This window comes from Saccopteryx leptura, chromosome 2 (assembly GCF_036850995.1).
Source record: "Saccopteryx leptura isolate mSacLep1 chromosome 2, mSacLep1_pri_phased_curated, whole genome shotgun sequence".
NCBI classification, from domain to species: Eukaryota; Metazoa; Chordata; class Mammalia; order Chiroptera; family Emballonuridae; genus Saccopteryx; species Saccopteryx leptura.
This window is the reverse complement of record NC_089504.1, coordinates 6,174,903-6,199,762: the sequence shown is the minus strand read 5'-3', so window position 1 is coordinate 6,199,762 and position 24,860 is coordinate 6,174,903. Positions and strand designations below refer to the sequence as shown.

Sequence of the window (24,860 nt, the reverse complement as noted above, 5' to 3'; positions counted from 1 at the left end):
AAACGAGTCCGTGTCGAATGAATGAATTTCGCCAGGCAGAGACTTGGCCTCATTCACGTCAGGTCTTCAGCGCCCTCCCCCGCCCTGCTCCGGTGTGTGTGTGTGTGTGTGTGTATGTATGAGTGTGTGTGTGTGTGTATGTGTGAGTGTGTGTATGTGTGTGTGTATATGTGTGAGTGTGTGTGTGTGAGTGTGTGTGTGTATGTGTGTGTGTGTATGTGTGAGTGTGTGTGTGTATGTGTGTGTGTGTATGTGTGAGTGTGTGTGTGTGTGTGGGGACACTTGTCCCCCGCCCTGCTCCGGTGTGTGTGTGTGTATGTGTGTGTGTGTGTGTATATGTGTGTGTGTGTATGTGTATGTGTGAGTGTGTGTGTGTATGTGTGTGTGTGTATGTGTGTGAGTGTGTATGTGTGTGTGTGTGGGGGGACTTGAGCGCCCGAGATCGATTCAAGGGAGGGGGCGGGGTGACCTCCCGCTTCCGCCCCGGGATGCGATGAGGACGGGGGAGCCCCTCTGCTGCCTCAGCTCGGTGCTGGAGGGGCCGCGGCTCCGCGGGCGCAAGCCCGGCGGGGCGGGTGCGGGTGCGGGTGCGGGGCGGGAGGAGGCGCCGGGCGCTGAGTGGCGGCTCCGGGTCCACCCCTGGCGCGCCGGTGCAGGCGGGAGGCGGGAGGCGGGAGGCGGGGAGCGCAGGGGCGGCGGCGCAGGGAGCGCAGCAGCGAGCATGTGCCGCGGAGCCCAGTAACCAGGGACGACCGGGCAACACCGCGGCCGCGTCGGCGCCCAGCCCAGCGCAGCCCGCGCCGCGGCGCCCGGAGAGGGCGGCGGCCAACGGCCCAGCCCGCCCAGCGGCTGCCCCGAGCCCCGGGCCCGCGTCGCGTCCCGGGCGGCCGAGGGACCGCCAGCCGCGCAGCGCAGCGCGCCGGAGCCCCGCGCCCGGGCCGCGCGGGCACGGCGCAGACAAAGGCGCGGCCCGGGCCCGGCCCAGCCCGGCCCGCCGGCCTCCGCCCGGCCCGCCCCGCCCCGGCCGCCCCAGCCCGCGCCCGCCGAGCCGCTCCCGCCGGGCGCCCCGCCGGGGGCCGGCCCGGGGCCGGGGGCCGCGGCCGCCGAGGATGGGGAAATCCAACAGCAAGTTGAAGCCCGAAGTTGTGGAGGAGCTGACCAGGAAAACCTACTGTGAGTGCGCGTGGGACCCCCGCCCGCGCCCCTCCCCCACGGCGCGTCTCCCCGAACCCCGAGTCCTGCCCCGGGTCCGCTCCCACCCCTCAGCGCCGCGGCCCTTCCTTGGTCACTCCTTGCTCTGCCTCCCCCCGGCCCCCCGGAAGCCCGCGCCGCGCCCCCAGCCCCACACCTGGCTCTTTTGTTCTCGGGCAGCCAGTCCCCCCACGCCCAGGGCGTGCGCCGCCCGTCAGGGTGCGCGGGGCCAACCCCAGGCCGGGAGGGAAAGCCCCAGCCCGCCCGCAGCCCCCTCCCCGCAGCTGTCCGAAATGGCAGGGTGTGCAGTGGGCCCGGGCGGTGGTCCCGGCAGGGGGCGCCTGGTTACGAGGTGGTTCCGGCTGCGCCGAGCTGACGAGCACTAGCGCGGCAGGGCCGGTGATTCATGCATCACGATGGCACCGCTGCTGCCGCTGCGAGGTTGGCCTGTCGCCCCCTCCCTGGCCTCGATCGTGTGTGTGGGGGTGGTGTAGGGGGTGGCGAGACTTGTCAGAGAGCTGGTGGCAGCGGGGGCGGCCAAGGGTCCTGGGCGTCCTGTTGGGTTTGACAGGCTGAATTCTCCTCTGGCTCCGATATCAGTCTCCCCCCTTCCACCTCTATCTGCCAACCTGGGAAATGGGTTTATACAGCCGTGGGTGATCTGGTCGATCTCATCGTTTAACCCTCTGGGTACCAAAGAAGATGGTCTGTCAATTTCAGACTTGTCTAGATCTGTCCCAGTGTCTCTCTCCGCTTGCCCAACTTCACAACTCCACAGTCTCCTCCTGGCTCCGATTTCTCCAAACCAGACGTCTCTCTTCCCTGCAGCCTCTGGGGAGATGCTCGGGCCTGCTAGGGGTTGATGGCACTTGGTTCTGACCCACCCGGTTTTCTTTTGAGGGATGGGAGGGAGGACAGCGGCATCCTCTGCTGGGACTTCTGTCTGTGTGTCTGACTTGGAAGGGGGCAGTGGCCCTGGGCTTGGGGTGGAATTCAGAACCAGACCTGGGCTTCTGCGTGGGTCCAGGCCCTCTGCACCCTCCCTGGAGCCAGCAGATTGACTGCCAACCCTGTGTGTTGATGGAGGCTTGGGAAGCAGGTTCCGATGGTGCATTGCACAATCTCTGCTCCTTGCCCCCCTGCCCCCCAGCATACACGCTCCATCTATCTTCTGGGCACATTTGCCAGTCTGTCCAAACCCCTGCTCAGCTCCCAGCCCCTTGCCTCCATGTGCTCGGAACAAAGGGGCCTTTCCCGAGTGGGTGCTGGTCTGCGGAGAAGTCCTGGCCCTCCTCCAGTGGAATTCTGCAGCAAGGAGATCGCATCCTGGGAGCTGCTCCCTGACGGGGGGAGGCTCCGAGGACCAGGGACTCCTTCCTTGCTGCTCTTACCTTCTTTCCAAGGCGGGTGGATGCACCTTCCCAGTTTGGCTGCTGTTCTGTGAGATTGGCTGGGCCTTCCTTCAGGCTCTGCTCAGCTGTGGCCCATCGCTGTCAGCAGGCAGGCTGCAGGTGGGACTTCCCGGGCTCCTTTGCCCAGGGAGGCAGAGGGCACCGTGGGCTTTGCTGGGAGATGTGGGCTTGGGCTACACTGGGGTGTCGCCATCATGGTGGGGCAGGGGAGCCACCTGTGAGCTGAACGAAGCCAGGTTTTCTGCTTCTTGGGCACCTCACATGCTGAGCTCTTTGCATTGTTAGCACGTTGAATCCTCGCAACAGCCCTGGGCATGGTGAGCACAGCTGCTGCCCATTTACACATGAGGAAACTAAGGCTCAGACAGGTGAGTGGCATGCCCAAGATCTCACGGCCTGTCCGCTAGGTGGTATCAGGACTTGAACTCAGGTCCGCCTGTCTCCAAAGTTGTGTCTCAGCGCTCGTGCCAAGAAGTCAGGGGGCTTTTCTTCTGCGTGTCTCATTTTAGGTTTCTGCTGTTAAGCCATGGTGGTGGGCTCTGGATGGGAAGGGGCCTTGGCAGTCATTTTGTCCAACCTCCAACCCCTCCAGGCAGATCTGTCAACTTTGGGAGAAGCTGAGTCAACAAGGCTCTGTTAGGAGCTGGCCTGGTGGTGCCGGGCTGGGCTATTTTTAAAGGCCTTTGGAGACATGAAACCGTTTCTGTGAGGGAGAGAGTTAGCCGGGTTCTTTTCCTAGAGCCTGTACTGGGGGAGGCTGGAGTGGTGGTGGGTTCTTTGCCTCCTGTGTGTCTCCCATGCTGCTGCCGGCTCCCTCGGTGCAGGCCCTTGTCTGTTTGGTTGTGTTGGCACTTAGTAGGCCCACAGGTGTTTGTTGAACGAAAACTCCCCCAGCAGGAGGAGCAGAGACAGCCTCCAGTTTGTTCTAAGGCTCCACATGGGCTTCCTCCTGAGTGGAGCCATCTGCTCTTTGTTCAGGGGACTCTGTGTGAGGACGGGGTCAAGAGAGAGCGCTTAGGAAGGAATCCCAAATCTCAGCATCTCCTGGAGAGCTTGTTAGATGCCAAGGTTCCTGGGTCGCTGGCCCTCCCAGGTTTCTGATTCTTAGGTCTGGCCGGGGCCCAGGAATTTGCACCCTAGACATGTGTTTGTCATGTAGACCTTGGTTCCCAAGAGCCCCAGCTGAAGACCTATAACTGGCTCAGGGGTCCCAGCATGTGTGGTCCTCACCTGGCGTCCGAGGCCACCTCAGGTACAGCACGGCTGGCTACAGCACCACGTGGAGCCCAGATGGGAGCCCAGAGGGTCCCGCCTGAGCCTGTGCTGGCGCTGTTCCTCCTGCCTCCTGGGAAAGGCTGTCCCGCTGGTCCGTGTGCACGCGAGGAAGCAGGGCACGGTCCGAGAGGTCCGGCCCTGTGGCCCTTGCTGGTCACATCTGGTGCGGCTCGGCCACAGTCCTCTGACCTTCATTCAGGGTCGCCACCGCAGAGCAGATTCCCCCCTTCTCTGCAGGTAAGATTCTGTGAGTCGTCAGTGCCTCGCGACCCAGTCCTCACCCTTCCTGGCACAGTTTGTATCCAGGAGCAGCAGGAGGTTCCAGAGAGGGGGAGGCCCCTGCCCAGCTGGACTCAAGAGCAGCAGTCAGGGGGGCCTGCAGCCTGGTCTCGTTGAGGTTTGGCCCACTTTCCTCCAGCTTGTTTGGTGAGACTGTTGTCATCCCTGTGGGACAGGACAGGCTCTCGCTTAACTGAGCCTCAGTTTGCTCATCTGCAGAATGGGCGTGTTCATGGTACCCGACAGCTAGGGGATGTAAGTGTTCACAGGATAATGCACATAGAGCCTAGTGGGTGGCTTAGGGTAAGGAGCCATGCTTAACACAGGCCACACACTTGTCAAGGGTGCAAGGAGGCCTGTGAGTGATCATAACTAATACTGGTGTTTGACTACACAATTCAGCTTCATCTTGAACTGGTTTTAAATGTATCGTGTGGACGAAGTTCATCTGTCCACAGAGGAGCCTTCCTAGTCTTCCTACAGCCCTGGTCTTTGTGTCCGGCACAGATAGAAAGCGAGGATCTTCGCTTTGCCCGAATTTTAGCAGGATCTTGTTTTATCGGAGGCGTTCTCCCCCGTCTGCCCCGCCCCCCACTTCCCCTCCACCCCTGCCAGCCCTTGTTAATTTTTATGCTGCCCTGACCTGCCTTTTGTTGAGTGCTCACCTGTGCTGGGCACGGAGATAGAGATGTGAACGAGAGAGATGTAGGTCCTGCCCTCAGGTGGAAGCCAGCTAGGTCCTGTAGTCTGAACAACCGAGCCGGAGGGCTCGAGCCATTTCCGTGGTCTGAGCTGCGTCTGTTTAAAGGCTTCTGGGCCCACGCCAGTCACGCCAAGAGGCAGACACCTCCACCCACCCTCCCCTCCTCCTCCTCCTCTCTCCATGGTGCTCCTTGGGACCCTCTGTCCAGGACTCAGAGGAGGTCCCCTCTTCCTTGTAGCTCCTGGACAGCCCAGGCTCTGCTTTGACCTTGCTTGCCAACCTTGAGTCTCTTTGGCCTTTTTCCTGATGCTCAGAACGGTGCCCGGCGTGCGGCAGCTTGTGGAGGGATGAGCGTCACCCGTGGTCGGTAGCTAAGGCGTCTGCCACCCAGAGCAGAGAAAGGGACCCCGGTTTGGGGTCAGGAGTCGGGTTGGGAGATGCTAGGCGTCACTGGTTAAGTTCTAGGGTTTCTCTGGCTTTGGGGAGGATGCCGTGAAGGTCTCTCTGGTAGGGTAAGGAATACTCTCTGATCATTGTTCCCTACGCCTGACGGCTCCAGCAGAGGGGGCACGACGTTGCCTTGGCAGGGGGGCCGAGTCTGGCACCCGTGTTGGGACTAATGATGGAGTTGGGGTGCGGAGGGGCCCACAGCCAGGATGATTGTGAGTTCTGGCCCACTTTCTCGAGCTTGCTGGTGAGACTGATGAGCCAGGGGTAAGCCACCCAGGAGGAGGGAAGGCTCAGGGGAGGGCGGTGGCTTCTGCGATCGATCCCTGTGCCTCCCATGTGCATGCGATGCGGCGAGAGCATGGAGGCCTGCCCTCCTGTCTCTGGAAGGCTATGCACAGAGCAGCAGCAAGAGGAAGGGAGGCTGCTCCGGCACTAATGTGGCCATCTGGGCAGGGAACATCGAGTCTGTTAGGAAAGAGCTCACTAGCCTGGAGAATGGTGGTGGGGGGTGTCCTACTCCAGCTCTGTGACCTTGGGCAAGTCGCTTACCCTCTCTGAGCCCCATTTTGCTCACCTGTAATACCTGCTCGTGTGACTTTGTGCATCCAAATGGGGGAGTGCTTTGAGGTCCAGGATGTGGGTCGGGAAGGGGTTGGGGGTGGCTTGGCAGCCTTCTCGGGGATGGAAGTTGGCTTTGGGGGCCGGAGGGGCAGGGGTTCTGGCCCTTCCCTTGGGTCAGAACTTTCTTTCTCTGGAAAATGGGAGGGGCATCACGGTGGCCCCAAAGATGGACTGGATTCAGGGCATGTGAAGGGTTTATTAACATGGGGCCCCTGTCAGCTTTCCTGGTGGCAACTGATTTTAGTATGCAAGTCCTCGGTCCTCCAGAGCAAACTGGGCTGAGTGGGTCTCCGGCCTGAGCCCTTGTTGAGAGACACGGAGGACGCCAGAGAGGGGTGGCGAGTAGCCCAGGGTCACAGAGCCCGGGCCTCCAGCTCACGTCCGTCTGGGTCTTTCTGCCTCTTCCCAGCTCCATGTGAAACCTGGCTCCTCCTGTCCCTACCCATGCACCAGAGAGTTCTGGCGTCTCACATCCCACAGTGTCCGGTCAAAGCACTGCCTCCTGGCCGTGGCCTTGGGATTGGACCCCGCGTCCTCTGCTCCCGAGGCCAGGCCTGAGTCCCTCCGAGACAGGCTGTGGGCAGCAGGAGAGGCAGCTGGCCAGCCTGCCGGGCTCATGTCGCCCCTCACAAAGGGTCTCCTTGGAAGGAATGTGGACATTTTTTTGAGATGGGGCGGGGGGCATCACGGACGGAAATGGTGAGGACATGTCAGGGTTGGGGTTTGTAGAGCGTGTTTGCCTCTAGTCCAAAGAATGGATTGGAGGAGAGGGTTGTAATCAAGGCCGGTGATTATGGGGTCAGTGGAGATGACGTCAAGGACAGATTCTAAACATATTTAGGAGGAAGACGAAATAGGACTTGGTACGTAGGTTTCATTATACTGTATATTCAGGGTTATTATATACTTTTTATTTTCTAACATTAAAACCTGACAATTGTGAATGTTTGCCTATACTGGTAACCCTTCTTCTAAAAAAAAAAAAAGGCTTTTAAATGTTGCCTCATGTGAATGCAACATTTTATTTAATCCCCTGCCATTGGATACTAAGTTGCTTTTAGAATATAAACAGTATTGCGAAGATCATTTTTGTACTACATCTTTGCACACATCTCTCCTTGAAGATAAATTCCCCAGAAGAAAGTTACAGAGTTCAAGGCTGGGGACATCTTAAAAGGCTTTTGGTTGAAAAATCGTTCCGTTGCTCTCCAGAAAGTTTGTTCCCGTTTATATTTCCAGCAGAAGTAGATGGGGTCCCTCTTCTCCTGCGTCCTTGCCAGCCCTGAGTGTTACTGTTTTTCTTCATCGTTGCCAACTTTATGGGGAAGAGAAGAGTAGCCCGCTGTTTCCGCGTCCATTTCTTTGATGACTGTTAAGTATAACCCTAGAGTCTTTGAGCTAGAGGAGACCTCGGGGTCACGCAGTCCAGCGCCCTTGTTTTACAAATGGACAAATCGAGTACCAGGCAGGTGAAATCTCTTTGCCAAGTCACATGGTAAGTACAGGGCAGGAACCCAGGACTGTGCTTCCCATGGGGGTGCCTCCGCTGTGCCATGATGGGTTGGCCATTGGGGTTGAGGTGGGGATGTATTATTGCTTTCTTCATTGAAGTTCCTTCTGATATGGTTCATCTGGTCCTTAACAATTCTTGCTGTCAGGTGGTAAAAGAAGCAGATTGTCCCTTTTATACGATCATTACACAATGAAACACTTTGCACACCCTGGGTGTGGTCTGTTTACCAAGGCAGAGATGGTCATAAACTAACATGCCAAGTTCCCAGGTAACTTGAAATTGGGATCGGATTCCCAGCTGAGGGCAGGACAGCCGTGTTGAGGGCTTGAAGGCCAGCTGGTTGTTTTCTGGCTGTGGGACCCTAGGGAGCCCCTCGCTCCTCTGAGCTTTGAGTGCCTCGCATGTGAGACGGGGACAACAGGGCTTTTCCCATAGGTGGACACAGGGACCGACAGGTAGTAAGTGCTCAGTGGATGCTCCTCCAGGAAGGAGGCCACTTGGCCTTTGGAGTCAGGAGACGGTGGCTCATGGCCCTGGGTGGACACAGGGTGAGCTCTCCCAGGTCCTCAGCTGAATTGGCAGCGAGTGGCAACTGTGGACAGCCTCTGTGTCTGGTCTGGCTTGGCCTTTGGAGTCAGGAGACGGTGGCTCATGGCCCTGGGTGGACACAGGGTGAGCTCTCCCAGGTCCTCAGCTGAATTGGCAGTGAGTGGCAACTGTGGACAGCCTCTGTGTCTGGTCTGGCTGGCTGATGTCTGCATGGGTCCCTATTAGCCCCCAGCTCACCCAGTTGGGAAGGAGAGCCTGCTCTGGAATGCTGGGTTTTGGGATCCTGCGTGGATGTGGGTTTGGGAGCTGGACAGGCACCCGCCTGGCTTTAGTCCCAGAGCCAGTGCAGCTTAGACAGTGACTTCAGAGTCACTGGGCCTCTCTGGGTCTCTGTTTCCCTTTCTGCACAATGGTCAGGTCGCCAGATGGTGAGACCTTCAGGGGGACGCTGTCCCTGGGCCCTGAGACACAGTGTCCTCGGGCTCTGGTGTCTGATGAACGGTCTGTGGGGCTGTCTTAGCCACAGGCACAGTCTGGGCCCCCACCTGTCAGCTGCCCCCTCTGCACGCTGGGGGTGAGGATGCCTCCGGAACAGGCTGTTGTGTGCCAGGTGAGGAATAGTAGAGACACCGGGTTTGGTGGCTCATCTCAGGCGCTCTCCTTAGCTCATCCGTGGAGATGGAGAATCTGTATCAACAATGTGTAAGTGTCAGAGGCTGTCGCCGTGGTGAGCATCTGCCACTGAGCACGTCCGTGTGCTCCAGGCTCAGCTCCGTGCTGACACGCACCGATCCCTGAGCACGTCCGTGTGCCCCAGGCTCAGCTCCGTGCTGACACGCACCGATCCCTGAGCACGTCCGTGTGCTCCAGGCTCAGCTCCGTGCTGACACGCACCGATCCCTGAGCACGTCCGTGTGCTCCAGGCTCAGCTCCGTGCTGACACGCACCGATCCCTGACTCTTCCCAGCAGCCCCGTGTGGTTCCCATTTTACAGGTGAGGAAACTGAGGTTCCGAGCAGACCAGAGCTGGCCCGAGGCCGCCCATCTGGGTAGTGGTGCAGCTGGAGTTAGACCCTGGGGGGCAGCGGGGGTGCTGAGAAGCCGCGGTGGAGGCGTGCGGTGAGTGTGAGCGTGGGTGCCTGGTGCGGGTGTGCAGTGGGTGGGTGCTGCGAATCGTGTGTGAGCCCTAGCTCCCATTGGCGTGCTCCGAGTGTGAGTGACGGGGTCGTGGCATGTGTCAGGAGTGGGTGAGCTGGCACACCTGTGCCCGCGCGTGCGTGCGGCTCTGTACAGGTTGTGAATGTAGACAGGCCTGGGTGGGAGGCACCGACGGGCTGTGAGCCCCAGGCGAGAGCTGATTGCTCAGCTGCCTGCTCCGGGGCTGGGCGACATGGCTGCCACTCCTCAGTCCCCTTCTGCCAGGCCTCAGGCAGTGGGGAGATAACACTGGGAAGAATGATGACCCCCATTTACCAAGTGGGCACTCGGTGCCAGGAGCACTGAGTGCAGGTTCTCCCCACTTTGTGGTCTCGCCACAACCCTGGGAGAAGGGACTATATGCCCATTTCACAGATGAAGTGAAAGGGGCCCAGGCAGATTCAGGGACATGCCCAAGGCTTCCCAGCCAGTGGCAAAGCTGGGGCTCAGGCTCAGATTCTCATATGGATGTAGCCACACTCTTCCTACCGCGTGCCCACCTCCCACAACCTTCATGAGCCATGTAACCTAAGAGCTGCCACAGAGGGTAGTGAGCGCCCCATCACTAGAGGCATTCAAGCAGCTGCTGGAGTGGCAGGCACTGGCCCAGCATCCTGGATTCCTGGTCAGATCTGAGGTTGGATAGGAGGTGGGGTCCTTCTAGCTGTGAACACACAGCCCTTTATTCATCGTGGATGCTCCTCTAGGGAGGAGGCAAAACTGAGGCCCGTGGGAAGGCAGCGGAAGTGTGGCGAGAGGTAGGGGCGTGCCGTGGGCGGCTGCCCGGTGCTGGGGCCTCTGGGGCTTCCTCAGCCTCAGCCCCATCCTGTCAGAGTCTTGGGTGCTGCGCATGTGCCCGCACGGTGTCGACCTCACCAAACCCTCCACACCTGTGAGCTCAGGGGGGCGAGCCCCTTCATAAAGTGTTGGCACCATCCCCGCTCTCGGGGAGCCCACAGGTGGGGCCCAGGGGGGCCGAGGGCAGCTGAGGTTGAGGCCGTGGCGAGCGAGAGTGCCCCTGGGTGTCCTGTCCTGCCCTGTCCTGCTCATGCTGGGAAAGGCCCAGGTGCCTCCAGTGTCTGTGTCCTCCTGGGTGCATTGCGGGGCTCAGGGGCACCGTGGTGGGTGGGACCGTGGGGTCTGGAAGTCTGGTGGCAGTGCCCTGGGCGACTGGAAGCTCCCCGAGGGTTGGGGCACATCTGGGGGATTTGGGGTTTTGTGCAGTGCTCAGAAAAGGAGCCCCACATGGTGTAGGCCTGTGAGCGCCGCCGGGAGGCTTTGGGCTTTCCAGAGCGCCCGACCTTGTGTGGCTCTGTTCTGCTCCTTGGCTGACTAGGACGGGACCCACCCGTGCCCCTGATCTGTAATCTGATGAGCCGGGGGAGTTGCCAGGGAGTGAGTCTAGGGTCCTGGTCCTGGTCCTAGCCTGACGTGCTGTGGCCTTCGGCTGCCCCTCTCGGGGTCCCAGTTTCCCCATCTGTCCCACTCTCTGTGAAGCAGGATGTCAGCTTTTCTCTGCCACCTAGGGGCGGTGCTCCCTGCCCACTGGGCCTGGGTTGGGGGTGCCCAGGAAGGAATGCAGTGAGCAGCTCGCTGTGGCGTGGCTGGTCTCACAAGGTGGCCCCAGGAAGCTGGCGGGGTGTCCGGGCCACCATGCGTGGATTCCCTGGCAGGGGAGAAGGAGGAGGCCGGAGGAATGTGGTTTTGAGGAATGTTTAACTAACCCAAGGCAGAAATAGCTCTCTTTTATTTCAGGCTTGGGTTTTCGGCGAGGAAGGGGACTCAGAGTCTCTCCCTCTCTCCCTTTCTCTCTGCAGCTCCCTCTGGCTCCCTCGCCGCTCTGGCCTTTTGGGGACAGAACATGGCCTTTTTTCTTTTTCTTTCTTTTTTAACTAAGGAGCTCCATGGGAACCAGAAGGGGCGCGGGATTGGGAGGCATGCCGAGCTGGTTCCAATCCCCGAACTCCACGTCCCAGCCCCCGTGACCACTTCCCACTGTGACCTCTGCGGAACTGGGGTGGCTTGTCGGACAGGCAGGCGGTCTGGTGTCCCAGCTGGGCCTGGGTGCCGGTCCCAGCTCCTCTCATCAGCTCTGGGACGGGGCCAAGTCCCTTTCATTGAGCCTCCTCAGTTCATCTGTAAAACAGGCAGAGCTGGTAACCCCGCCTCCCAGGACCGGGGATGGGAATGAGTGTGAAAATATCCGCCAAAGGGCTGGCACATTCCAGGCTCTGGAACCCCAGCTTCGAGTCCGGGCGGCCTCCCACGTGGAAGGGTGAAATGTCTCCTTGTGGGCTTGCTGTCAGGTTGAAGGAGGGTCCGTGCCCTGGGCCACCCTTCCGTTCGCCTCGTCCCTCTCAGGGCAGGACCCTTCCACGGGATGCACCGGTGACCTCCCCTACCTGCTGGTGAGGACACGTGTCCCTGTCCCCCTCTCCCCTCTGGCTGTTGGTGCCAGGAGGATGAGACCATGTCCTGTCTCGTGGTTCACTGCTCCTAGAATAGAGCCTGCTGCAATTTGTTGGAACAAACGAAAAATCAAATACAGAAACCAACAAGCTGACGCACGGACAAACCTTCCCCTCATCCATTTTGGGTCCTCGCTTTCTGTTTGACCCCAGCCCGCTCCTACCGCCTGGCCTGGGGGATGTGGCGGGATGGTGGGTTTGCCGTGTCCGCGGGAGCCCCGCGCGCTCAGGCGCTGTGAGGCCGGCCCCCAGCAGGCTGTCCGAGCAAGCCAGGATCCCCCGCCTCTCGCATCATCCGGGGGGAGGGGGCGGCTGGGGAGACGAGGAGGGTCCCAGCTGCCAGCCAGCGGGCACGGCCCCTCCTCCCCGGCCCCTCCTGCTCTCACCTCTTTGTAGGAACCGAAAGACTCCTGTTCAAAGGCAGGTGATGGGGCTATTTTTGGCACTGTGGGGGAAAAAGCGGATGCCTCCCTTCTGTTCAAAAATATACGGGGTGTGAGCCGGGCAGGTGAGGAGTGAAGCAGCTCAGAGCCATGCTGGCGGGCCCCTGCCCCTTGGCCCTGGTGCCGCTTCCTCTCCAGGGCTCCGTCGCCCACACGGCCGCATTGGGTGCTTACCGTTCCCACACTGCCTGTGATGAGGCCTGGCCGGTCCCAGCAGAACACAGTCTTCACTAGGACTCAGAGCAGCCATCTCAGTGGAGGAGAGGGGCGTGCCAGCGGTCCTTCCCTGGCCCCCTGCCCCCTGCCCTCTGCCCCCTGCCCCCTGCTCCCTGCGCAGCCGGGGAAGGACCCGCCGGCTGTGGACAGAGGGCAGGAAGCCCCCGTGCCCTCTGGCAGCCCCTCACTCCCTGATTCAGGCAGTGTTTGTGGGACACCTGTCTCGTGGCAGGCCCTGCCGGCGCCAGGACACAGGGTAGATGGGACAGGTAGGTTTCTGGTCCCCCTGGCTTTCACAGTGGGTGGATGGACAGCTGTCAGGCCAGGAAGGGTCAACATCAAGGCAGAGGGCATTGCACAGCACTGTGGGAGTCCACCTGTTGGGCGCATCTGAGAGAACCTGTGGCCGGGTCACCGCTCTGTTCCCCCAACGCAGCTCAGGGCTCAGCCCACGGAGAGCGCTCAGTGATTGTTGGGTACGTGAAGGGGTGAAAACTCCAGGTTGTTCCTTCTAATCACCCTTTAAGGAAGGTATTGTTATCACCAACACCCCCATTTTGCAGATGAGGAAACTGAGGCTCAGAGAGGTGAATTCAGTTTCCCAAGGTCACACAGGGGCTACAGAATGACTCAATTCAGAAGAAGCCCCTGCAGTTGACCAGGTCCCTCTGTGCCGCCCACTGTGTCTGAGCACCGTAGTTATTTGGAAAATGAGGAATTGGGCGGAACCAAATCTATGTTTAAGACTTTCTCTACCTGGAGTCCTGAACAAATCCTGCATGCCAGCCCCCCCCCCGTGTCCCAAAGGAAACGGAGGTATGGACCTGCTTTTCTGGAAGATTCAGGGACTGGCAGTAAAAATGGCTTAAACCAGGCAATAGATCTTGGGGCCTTACCGTGTGCATGTGCGTGTGCGTGTGTGTGTGTGTGTGTGTGTGTGAGAGAGAGAGAGAGAGGGGAAGAGAGAGAGAGAGAGAGAGAGAAAGAGAAGCCATCAGGGCAAGTGCATTTATTAACCAGGAACCTAAAACCAGCACCCCACATGCCACCTGCAGAACAGAAACCTGCTGAGCACCGACTGTGGGCCAGATGCTATTCTGTGCCTGCGACATAGGCAGACACCGGTCCTGCCCTGTGGAAGCCCCAGACTCTGGGGAAGGACAGAGTTGGAAACCGCGTCAGTCACAAAGACAAGGACGAGCCCCGTCCTCGTGTTGCTTCTCTGAGAACATTTGCATCCCTGTTCCTTCCGGGCTTCCTCTGCGTTTGTAGTTATGATGGTAGGTTTTACCATCCTCGGTTTTCTGAGGAGGACACTGAGGCTCGGAGAGGTTAACTGACTTGTCCAACATCACACAGCTGCAGTGAGGGGTAGTCCTTGTGCCTCGATGTGGGCCACCCGGTCACTGAAGGTCGTGAATAGATCAGAAGATATTGAGGACCTTTGCTTCCCAGCCCCAGCAGCCCTTCGTTGGGGAGCCAGAGAAACCAAAGATGTGATGCCTCCCCGGGTTCGGGAGTCGAGCAGGATGTAAAAACGGCCAGCTCCCAGAATGCCCTTGGGTATGTTTTAGACATCACACTTCTCCGACGGTGGACTCACACAGACGCTGGCGCTGGTCCCTACTCCACCCTGGGTAAATCACGCACCTCCAGGAGCCTGCTTCCTGACCTGTGTGATGGGCATAACCGAGGCCTGGCCTCCTGGCGTCGCTCAGGCGCTGAGTGGCGTCAGTGCGTGCCAGGACGGGCACACAGTGGGTGCCTGGTAAGCGGCAGCTTTTTCCATCTTGCTATTCCTGGAAGCCACAAGGCAGTACGTCATCCTGTGTTCTCTTTGAGAAGTTTTTGGGGAAAGTTCTTTCACTTATATAGAAATTAAGTTCAATGTATTTTATAACTTTATTTTTAGAATAAAACAAACACTACAAGCGATGGAACAGAATGCAGAATTCTGTGGAACTATTTGAGCCAGAACACAAGATTTGAACAAAACCTTGTTTTCTGTTTTTTGTTTGTTTGTTTGTTTGTTTGTTTGTTTGTTTTGGTGGCTGCCCGGGTCTCTGTCCCCACTTCCGGGGGCACCAGCTCTCTCTCCCCAGGGGCTCTGCATAGGGCACTTTTAGGGAACCTCTGGAGTCCCTGCCACATGACTCTGCCCCCAAATGAAGCACTTCAACCTGCCTTTGAGGTAGTCAGAGTGCGTCTCTGACTCCGTTTGTCAGGTGAGCACACGGAAGCTGGAGTGGGGAATGCAGAAAGGGTCACACTGTACTGGGCAAATCTGAAAGTGCGAAGGGTCACAGCGCCCATGAGAAGATGGCACCAGGGGTCTGGCTCTCTAGAAGAGGTGCTGCCCAGGGAACTCTGATAGGCAGGGGCCAGCTGTTCCCCGTTGGACTGTGCACCCTAAGTCTTATGCCCCACAGTGCTCGCCATGGCCTGGGGACTCAGTGGGTGGCTCCCTCCTGGGGACGACTATCAATAGGCTAAAGCCTTCTTGAGCCTGGACTCCGGAGTCAGACGGCCTGGGCTTCCACGTCTGCTCCCCCACCCCCCACAATGGCTGTGGGACCTCGGATGAGTGCCTTTACCTCGCTGAAGCCTCAGGTCCTTCGTCAGTGCGGTGGGCTGGCGGGGACCCCAGCTCTCAGCAGAGGTGCAGTGCAAGAGGTCAGCCACGGAGTGGTCTGCGGTCTGGGGGGAGCCTGAGGGGATGTGAGCGGGCACTTGAGCACCTCTGAGCTGCCGCTAGCACCTGCGTCTCCCTCTGTCGGAGGAACCTCCCCGTCTGAGCCCTAGAGCCCACAGCCGGGCCCTGCCGGCCGCCTCCCCTGCTGCCCCCAAGTATTGTTCTAATACTCTCCCTCTCATCGGGGTGGCCCTGTCTCCCTGTCGAGCACCTGGCACATCCTGGGCTAGCGCTTTTGACCTGCACCCTCTCGTGGACAGCCGTCTGTGATGGAGGAAACCGAGGCTCGGAGCGGGGAGGATGGTGTCCAGGTCACGCCGCGGGCCCAGAGTCCACCGTGGGAGCGCCTGGCTTTGGCTGCTGAGGCCGCGGGCAGCTGAGGCAGGCCTGAGCTCAGGGCGGCAGACAGCAGGTCCCAGGAGCTGGCGGACTCGGCTGGCCAAGCCCTGGCGCCCGCCGTGACCCCCGAGCTCTGTGTGGCTGTGGCAGTTCTGTGCCCGGCAGGCTTGGTGTCGGGCCAGCAGCCACGCCGGCACCTGCGGATGGCAGTCTGATGTCCGCGGGTCCCCCCCGCCCAGAGCTGGGCAGTGTCAGGGACGCAGGCGGGACCGGCCCTGCTTTCCTGTGGCTGCTGCGGCCCGGCCAGTGCCCAGCCGACCCGGGCAGGCGCAGGGAGCGCTGAGGAGGCTGGGCCGCTGCCATCCCTGCGGTGGGGAGAAGAGGCCTGCAGCCCGCTGCAGGAGGGGACTGCTGAGGGGGTGGCTCAGCCCAGAGTGCCCGGGAATTCTAGATAGTTCTAGGCAGGAGGCCAGGCCTCCTTTCTGACAAAACTCAGGCCAGCGCTGGGGCCTGTCTCCCCTCCAGCTGGGCATTTATGGAAAACAGGAATGGGGTGGGTGGAGGGCCGTCTGTCTCCCTTCTCCCTGGCAGAGGCATCGGATAATAATCACGGCAACAGTGACCATGGTCTTGAGGCCTCTGAGCACGTTTTGCATTAGATCTGATCTTGGCAGCTCAAATTCTATGAGCCTGTCGTCACTGTCCAAGGTCACCCAACGCTAGTGCATCTGGGACCTGCCTGGGTTGTCTGCCCCGGAGCATGGACCACCTCCTGTTTCCACAGTGCCCCTCAGGGGTGTCCACGGACGGCTCCCCAGGGCCCGGGGCCTGTGGGGCTCCTGGTCCTTGCCCTGCTGCGTGCAGGTCAGATCGTGGGGTGCCTGGAGGTCGCAGGAGTCTGCACAGACGGGGGACGGCTTGGCCGAGGTGGGAAGCCCGCAGCCCCCTGCCCCTCCCAGGAACACCGGTGCATTTCCAGGGACCCCGTGGGAACCGTGGGACTGTGTTGTCTGACCTCGTAGCGGGGGGTGGGGAGTGACTTGGGGCTGGGGGCGCTTGTGGAACCTGAGGGCTTGGACAGTGCCGGGTGCCGCTCACCCAGTCCTTGGGCGTGGCAGGGCCAGGTGGGGGGAACCCCCTCCCACAGACGTGTGGTTCTCTTTCTCGCCCTCCGCCACCCCCTGTGTGCAGTTCACAGCGCAACCAGGCTCGTCTGCTGTGAGTGGGAGTGGGAGAATGAGCCATTTCCTTTTCCCCAGCCGGGGGCACCGAGGCCTGGATGGCAGAAGTGACAGGCCATGCAGCATGGGAATGGCGAACACTGGAACCCAGGTCCCCTGAGACCACCATGCTGTGCCGCCTTCTCTACGGGGCACTGCCCGTCCCGGAGGGGGTGGCTGTCCCTGGGATGGAGGCAGGAGGGGGCGTCCAGGCCCACCGCACGTCCCTTCCTGTCTTGGGTTTGTTTTTATTTTTATTTTTTTTTTTTATTTATTTTAGTGAGGATTGAGAGAGAGAGAGAGAGAGAGAGAGAGAGAGAAGGGAGGGAGGAGCAGGAAGCATCAACTCCCCTATGTGCCTTGGCCAGGCAAGCCCAGGGTTTCGAACTGGCAACCTCAGCGTTCCAGGTCAACGCTTTATCCACTGCGCCACCACAGGACAGGCTCCTTCCTGTCTGGAAGAAGCTTCGCTGAGAGGGCAGGGATGTGACTGAACTCTGAACGTGGACAGCTGCCGGGTGGGGAGTGGACGGGAGGGGGAGCCGGAGGTGGGAGGGGGAGTGGATGGGAGGGGGAGTGGATGGGAGGGGGAGTGGATGGGAGGGGGAGTGGACGGGAGGGGGAGCCGGAGGTGGGAGGGGGAGTGGATGGGAGGGGGAGCCGGAGGTGGGAGGGGGAGTGGACGGGAGGGGGAGCCGGAGGTGGGAGGGGGAGTGGACGGGAGGGGGAGTGGATGGGAGGGGGAGCCGGAGGTGGGAGGGGGAGTGGACGGGAGGGGGAGCCGGAGGTGGGAGGCAGGCTGGGCTGGGCGGGCTGCAGGGCCGGGGCAGCGGGCTGTTCTCCTGTCTTCCAGGCAGCCCGGCTGCTGGGACTGTCGGGTGGGGAAGGAAGAGGGGTGTTCACAGGATGGGGACCCGGAAAGCGGAGGTCAGGTCTGGCGAGGGTGTCCCTTTGGGCCATGGGGAGTGTGGGGACCCTGGGCCCCCTGAGAGAAGCGGAGACAGGGGCTGAGTTGTCAGGGGGCCAGGCTGGAGAGAGGAGCCTGGGGGTGAGGGGTACAGGGGACATGTGTGCCCCCCGAGGAGCACGTGAGGAGAGACCCAGGGACCCAGAATTCTGAGGTTGAGCAAAGAAGAAGCTGGGGCCTGGGGAAGAGCTATCCAAGGACGCTGCCCTTGTGGAAGGGGGACAGTCAGTGGTCACAGGTGTCCAGACTAAAAGGGTTAGTGACCAGGCCCCAATGGCCACTACTTTCTCTTTCTGTGTGAGTCACACCCGAGACCCCCTTGCTAACCTGTAGCCATGATGGAGGTTGGGGAGGCATGTGATGGTACTGGACACTTGGTGTATAGCCTTTGTCCCCAGAGATGGAAACAGGGCCGGGGTGGACCACAGGAAGGTGGTTTGAAGAGGCAGAAAAGTGCTCCAAGTCCACCCCTTGAGTCCCCCTGGCTGCAGCCAGCCCCTTTGTGGGGCCGCCACCCCTGCTTCCTCTTCCTACTGTGCGGAGCTGGGCTGCAGTCAGGACAGAGCTGTTTTGCTTTAGGGCAATCGGATCAGACTTAACATTTATCCCGGGCTCCCGGGACTGGCTCTCGCGTTCGTTCCTGGCAGAAAGAGCTGCGTGGAGGGGAGGCGTGGGGGTCAGCCTCAGGAGCTGCGCTGGGGTGGGCGCGCACCTGGGCCCCTCCCCGCTTGGCCAGGACTCGTCCTGCCTCTTGCTCTGCTGCCCCTGCTTCTCGGGGGGGGGGGCCCGCGGGAGGGGGTGGAGTGGGCGCCCAGCCCCTCACTCCTCCTGGCTCTGTGCCCACTCTGAACTGAGAACTGCCGACCCTCCTCTCGAGAGCCCCTGCCAACGGCTCTGCCGGGTAGGAGTTGATACCCCATCCTTCAGATGAGGACCTCAAGGCTCAGGTCAAGTAACTTGTTCGGAGTAACCCAGCCAACGGAGAGCTGAGACAGGAAGCCCACCCGGCGGTCCGGCCAGGTGGAGCGAGGCCCGCCCGCCCCCTTGCGGGTGGCGGACATGCAGTTTCAATCCTGGTTTCCTACTGAGAGCGTGCTGCCCCCCCAGGCCCAAGGGGGGGAGTGAGCTAGCGAAAGGCAGCTCGGTTTCAGAAACTGGCCCGAGCAGTGATGATTGTGAGAGCCCTCGGGTTGTGAGAAGGGTCTTAGGGCATGTTCCATACCTGGCCAGGTGGCTTGGTGACAATGGGGGAGTCCGCAAGGCTTTCTTCTCTGCCTCCGGGCGCAGGACACCGCCCGGCTCCGGGGGTGAGGCCAGCACGTGCCAGGAGGAGTGGCCTGACCTCTGGGGGCTTAGTGTCCGGCTGGGAAAATGAGGGGGGCACAAATGCTTCTACTGAGGACCTACTGGGTGCCAACGTCGTGCCCAGCACTCTACGTTCACCCCCCGCCCCCTGCTGTGAGACAGAGGTGATGTGTCCTGTTTACAGATGAGCAAACCGAGGCTCAGAGATGGGAGCCGTTGTGTTGCCCAAGGCCACCCTGTCAGCAGCCCCGGGCTGGGGTGCTGGTGGGGCAGGCCCCGCACCCTGTCTGTGGACCCCTCTGTTTTATATCATTGTCCCTCCCCGCCTGGCCCCAGGCAGCGCCCTCGGACCCTCGGCTGTGGGGCCTGGGGGAGGACAGACTCCACGTAAAGCGTGGTTCCCAGATGGGAGGGGGCTCCAGTCAGGTTGGGAGCGGTTCCTAGGAAGGGGACGTCCCAGCTGGGGTTGGAGGGCTGTGTAGGGACACAGGGAGCAGCGGGCACAAAGACCTGGAGGTGGCACCAGTTAGAGGAGCTTGAGGGGGGTCATGGGGTTGGGTGGGGGCAAGGGATAGGGGCTGGTTGCACTGGGGGTGGCCTTCCTTCTGCCGGGCCCTGAGCCCTGAGCCCTGAGCGTGGACCGCCCCCACTCCATCCCCGAGCCAATGCTGCCTGTTTATTTCACACTCGGATGGATGTTCGGGGGGGGGGGCAAGGCCTAGCTGGGGAGCCTGGGCCTGGGGATGCCACTCTGGTTATCTGGGCAGAGGGTGCAGGCAGCGGGACCCCACAGTTGTCCCCTAGATCCCTCCTCCCTCCCAGTGCCTGAGAGCGGCTCAGGGGTCAGGACCCTGGACAGGCCCCGGGCCCTTCAGCGCTGTGGGGCTGGTGGTGGGGGGCACCCGGGTGGGGGCTGATGAAAGGAACGGACATGTCCTCCCAACTTTTCATCTTGATAAATCAAGAGAAACCTAGAAATACCAGCGCAGTGAGCGCCTGAGCACCCTTGGACGACGGGTTCCCCACCTACGACGGTTGGACTGCACGATCTTTCAACTTGACGACAGCGGGGAAGTGAGACCCGTTTGGCTGAAGCCGTCCTTCAGATCTTGAGTGTCGTTGCTCTGTTCCTGGGCCAGCGGTGACATTCGATAAGATGGTCTCTGGCGATGCTGGGCCGGGCAGCGAGCCGCAACCCCGGTCAGCCGTGCGGCCAGGAGGGGGAACCGCCCATACCCTGCCGTGTCGTGCTAAATGCGTTTTCAACTGACGGTGGTTTATTGGGATGGAACGCCACCCCAACCGAGGGACATGTCACTTCTCCAGCTATCAACATTTCCATGCCTTCGCTTCCTCTCTCTTTCCAAATAATCGCCCGTTTATTTCTGCGCCCGTCACAAGAAGCCGCAGGTGTCCTGACCCCCTCCCGCCGCCCCCAGTAAATACTTCTGGGCACATCATTAAGGAAATAGGGCATTCTCTCACGGAACTTCCGTGCCATTAGTGCCCCTAAGAAAATCAACAGTGAAGCCCTGGCTGGTTGGCTCAGTGGTAGAGCGTCGGCCTGGCGTGCAGGAGTCCCGGGTTTGATTCCTGGCCAGGGCACACAGGAGAAGCGCCCATCTGCTTCTCCACCCCTCCCCCTCTCCTTCCTCTCTGTCTCTCTCTTCCCCTCCCGCAGCCGAGGCTCCATTGAAGCAAAGATGGCCCGGGCGCTGAGGATGGCTCCATGGCCTCTGCCTCAGGCGCTAGAATGGCCCTGGTTGCAACAGAGCAACTCCTCAGATGGGCAGAGCATCGCCCCCTGGTGGGCATGCCGGGTGGATCCCGGTCGGGCGCATGCGGGAGTCTGTCTGACTGCCTCCCCGTTTCCAGCTTCAGAAAAAAAAGAAAAGAAAAAGAAAATCAACAGCGAGTCCATCTGGGCATCTCAACGCCAGCCCCCCAGGGTGGCTCTGGCGCCTAGCCCAGGAATACCCCTCTCGCTGGTTTAAAGTCCAGATCCCAGACCCAGTCCGGGCCTGGAGTTGCTTTGGGTACCTGTGTCTTTGGTCTCTTTCTGCCTTGTTTTACCTGTCAGGGCGCTGACTTCCTGAGGTGTCCCGGCCAGCTGTCTGTAGGACAGCCTGCGTCTGTCCAGTGGTGTCCCCATGATTAGACTCAGGTTACGTCTCTCAGGCAGGAGAACCCCACGGATAACATCCTCCGGCCACATCAAGCCCAGAGGCACCCGTCAGGATGTGTTACGGCGGGGAGGCCGGGTTTGATCGAAGGCAGTCATCTTGCCCTGGCCAGTTGGCTCAGCGGTAGAGCGTCGGCCTAGCATGTGGAGGACCCGGGTTCGATTCCTGGCCAGGACACACAGGAGAAGCGCCCATTTGCTTCTCCACCCCTCCGCCGCGCTTTCCTCTCTGTCTCTCTCTTCCCCTCCCGCAGCCAAGGCTCCATTGGAGCAAAGATGGCCCGGGCGCTGGGGATGGCTCTGTGGCCTCTGCCTCAGGCGCTAGAGTGGCTCTGGTCGCAACATGGCGACGCCCAGGATGGGCAGAGCATCGCCCCCTGGTGGGCAGAGCATCGCCCCTGGTGGGCATGCCGGGTGGATCCCGGTCGGGCGCATGCGGGAGTCTGTCTGACTGTCTCTCCCTGTTTCCAGCTTCAGAAAAATGAAAAGAAAAAAAAAAAAAAAAGGCAGTCATCTTTTCATATTCAGTTCATGTTTATTGTGTTTAGAAAAGGTACGGCTAGCTCACATCACTGCCGAGTTTATGGATGTTGTTTCTCAGGCTGAGGCGAGCTCAGGCAGGTAGGGAAAGAGGCCGTGAGCCGATGGAAGGAAATGTCCCGAGTGGATCGTCGGACAGGAGGACAGGGAGGGAGGAATCAAGGTGGTGGTGTGGGAATGACCGGAAACCCAGACGGGAGGGTGAGAGCGCAGGGCTCTGTGTGGGGCGGACCCTGGGCAGAGGTCCTGCGTGCCTCCTTCTGGCCGTGGCCCTGGGTCCTTCCTTAGGTGGCCTGCCCAGCTCACCTCACCTTCGTGAGCAGTGAGGGTCGCACTGTTCAACTCCAGGCTGGTGTCAGTGGGCTGGGAAGTGGGAGGCTGGGGTTTGGATGCAGGCCTGTCTGACCCTGGTGGGGGGGTGCTGGGGGCAGGTGGCCAGGCCCTCAGAGTGCTGCCTGCTGCCTGCCACCTTCCAGTCTCTCCCAGACTCCAGGCAGGGAGCTGCTGGTCCTGGCTTGGTTCCGAAAGGTTAATTAGCTGCTTAGGGTGGGGTTTGTCTCATCCACCCAGGGTCACACATTCCCTAGGGCTTGGCTGCCTGTTTGGGATTCCGTTTTATGGGGGAGGGGCAGCCAATCATGTCCCCTCCCCTCCCCACCCCCATCTCCGAGTAGCCAGCTGCTTCCTGGGGCTTAGGGGTGGGGGGAGGGGAGGGGGGGACAGGATGGGGAGACTGGGAGGTTGAGAGGTTCTGAGGGAAGGCTGCTGGTGGTGGGGGGAGGGGGGGCTGTGCGGGTCAGGGGGGGTGAGAACGTCTAAGCTGGGAAATCCCTGGGCAGACTTCTCTGGCCCTGGAAGGCCCTGCCACCCAAGCCCTTGTCACCCAACTCCTGCTGTTTATGTTACACGATGCCAAGGTCCCACGAGGTCCTGCAGATCATTGGTTGACTCAAAGTAGGGGCACTTTATTGGGCATCCATGCTGGGCTCTGGAGGCATATAGTCCTGGCCCTGCCATATCCTGGCAGGGTGACCTTGGATGACTTCAGGCAACTTAGCTGACCCATCTGAGCCTCACTTTCCTTATTGGAAAAATGGGAGCATACCTACCTATGGGATTTTTGTACAGGTGGAGAGCACCAAGCGTTTTACTCTCTCTCCACAATAAAGCCCGTTCTACAGATGAGGAGACTGAGGCTCAGAGAGGGGAAGTCCTTTGCGCTGAAGCAGGGACACACAGCTCATAGCGGTGGAGCTGGCTCTGAACCCAGGCGGTCTAGTCCGGCACCAGCGTCTGTGCCCTAAGCTGCGGGCTCTCGCTGGGCGGGGTCTCCTCTGTCTCTAGGTTCGGTCTCAGCTCCGGCTGCCCTTCGCTGCCAGGTGTGGGCAGCGGGTCCAGGGCAGCCCACCCCGTTAGACCAGGGACACCTTCTCTCGCTGCCGTGCCCCCATGCCTGACCCCCGGCCCAGCCCCCACCTTCTGCCAAAACTCTCTTGGAAAACTGCGTTTTTTTACACCAGGTTTGGCCATTCCAGGTAATCAGCATCTCCCATCGTTGCCTGGCTCTCCTGTTGCCAGTGAGCTGCTGGTGGACAGGCCTCTTCCTCCGTTTCTGACCAGGCCTGTGGGAGGGAGGTGCTGATGAGGAGGGCCTTGCGGAGGCTTCCACGGCAGGCGGCTGAGTTCAGACCCTCTCCCTACCGCTTCACGGGCCAGTCTCTTTGTGCCTCAGTTTCCCCATTTGGAGCCAGGACAGAGTAATGTTCTCTTACCTTGGAGCTGTTGCCAAAGCTTAGAGGCCCTGGGTGCCCTGGCACAGATCCGGGCTTGGGGTGGGCACTTGGTTCTTGGCACTTGTTATGAGCTTGCTTTGAGCTGTTTTTGAAAAGTGGCCTCAAGTCTCATCAGGCACAAACATTTCAGGGACATCCCCTAGGGCCTTCTTTTCCCTTTCCCTGGGAAAGATTCCAATTTCTTTACTCACCTGACCTCCACCTAATACCTGCTTTCCTGTTTGTTTGTCCATGCATTCATTCATTGGTTCATGCATTCATTGGCTCATTTATTCATTCATTCATTGGCTCATGCATTCATTGGCTCATGTATTCATTCATTCATTGGCTCATGCATCCAGTCATTCATTGGCTCATGTATTCATTCATTCATTGGCTCATGCATTCATTCATTCATTGGCTCAGCATTCATTCATTCATTGACTCATGCATTCATTCATTCATTGGCTCATGCATTCATACATTTATACATTTATTCATGTATTCATTTTGCAAGCTTGTATGATCCAGGAGCTTTCACACCTATTTTGATCGAATTCTCAGGACAGCCCCTGTGGCAGGTACTGTTACTATCATTCCCACTTTACAAACGAGGAAACTGAGGCACAGGGGAGCTAGAGCTGCTCTTCCGAGATCACCCTTGCAGGAAGTGAGTGTTGCCTTGGAAGTGGTCAGATCTCCTTGTTCAGTGACTTTAGAGAAAACATTCGTTTGCTTCCAACTTGAGCCGATTCAGTACTTAGCAGGAAAGAAAACCACTTCTTTTGTTTGTTTCATGGTTCAGTAGAGAATGACTGGGCCTGGCCGGAGGTTCAGCCACTTTATTTGGCTCATTCCAGCTTTTTGGGTCATGGCTCTGTTCTCATCTCGCTTGTGAAAGAACTCGGGACTGGCTACTGTGAGGGGTTGGGGGGGATGGGCCGACGCAGGGGCGGGTGCTGGGCGCTGCGGGGTGAGGAGGGGGCTTGGCCTTTCTGCAGGTCTCCCCACAGGCAGGTGGGGCGAGTGCCTGGGGAAGCTGGCACCTTCTCTGACTGTGCTGTCCTCGGACTGAGAGATGGGAGGGATGTCTATTAAATGTTCACCCAGGTGGCCCTGGCCGGTTGGCTCTGTGGTAGAGTGTCGGCCCAGGCATGTGGAAGTTCTGGGTTCGATTCCTGGCCAGGGCACACAGGAGAAGTGCCCATCTGCTTCTCCACCCCTCCCCCTCTCCTTCCTCTCTGTCTCTCTCTTCCCCTCCCGCAGCCAAGGCTCCATTGGAGCAAAGTTGGCCAGGGCACTGAGGACAGCTCCATGGCCTCTGCCTTAGGCACTAGAACAGGGGTCCCCAAACTATGGGCCGCATGCGGCCCCTTGAGGCCATTTATCCGGCCCCCGCCGCAATTCCTGAAGGGGCACCTCTTTCATTGGTGGTCAGTGAGAGGAGCACATTGACCATCTCATTAGCCAAAAGCAGGCCCATAGTTCCCATTGAAATACTGGTCAGTTTGTTGATTTAAATTTAC

General features: G+C 59.8%; 1 protein-coding gene across 1 annotated transcript in view; it reads left to right on the top strand.

Annotated features, from left to right (window-relative positions):
* The first annotated feature begins 1,017 nt into the window (after positions 1–1,017).
* Positions 1,018–24,860, top strand: part of NCS1 (neuronal calcium sensor 1) — a 52,044-nt gene continuing 28,201 nt past the window's right edge. The window contains exon 1 of the mRNA XM_066366903.1: positions 1,018–1,173. Coding sequence (XP_066223000.1) covers positions 1,110–1,173 — 64 coding nt within the window. The 5' untranslated portion in view covers positions 1,018–1,109. The remainder of the gene's footprint in view (positions 1,174–24,860) is intronic.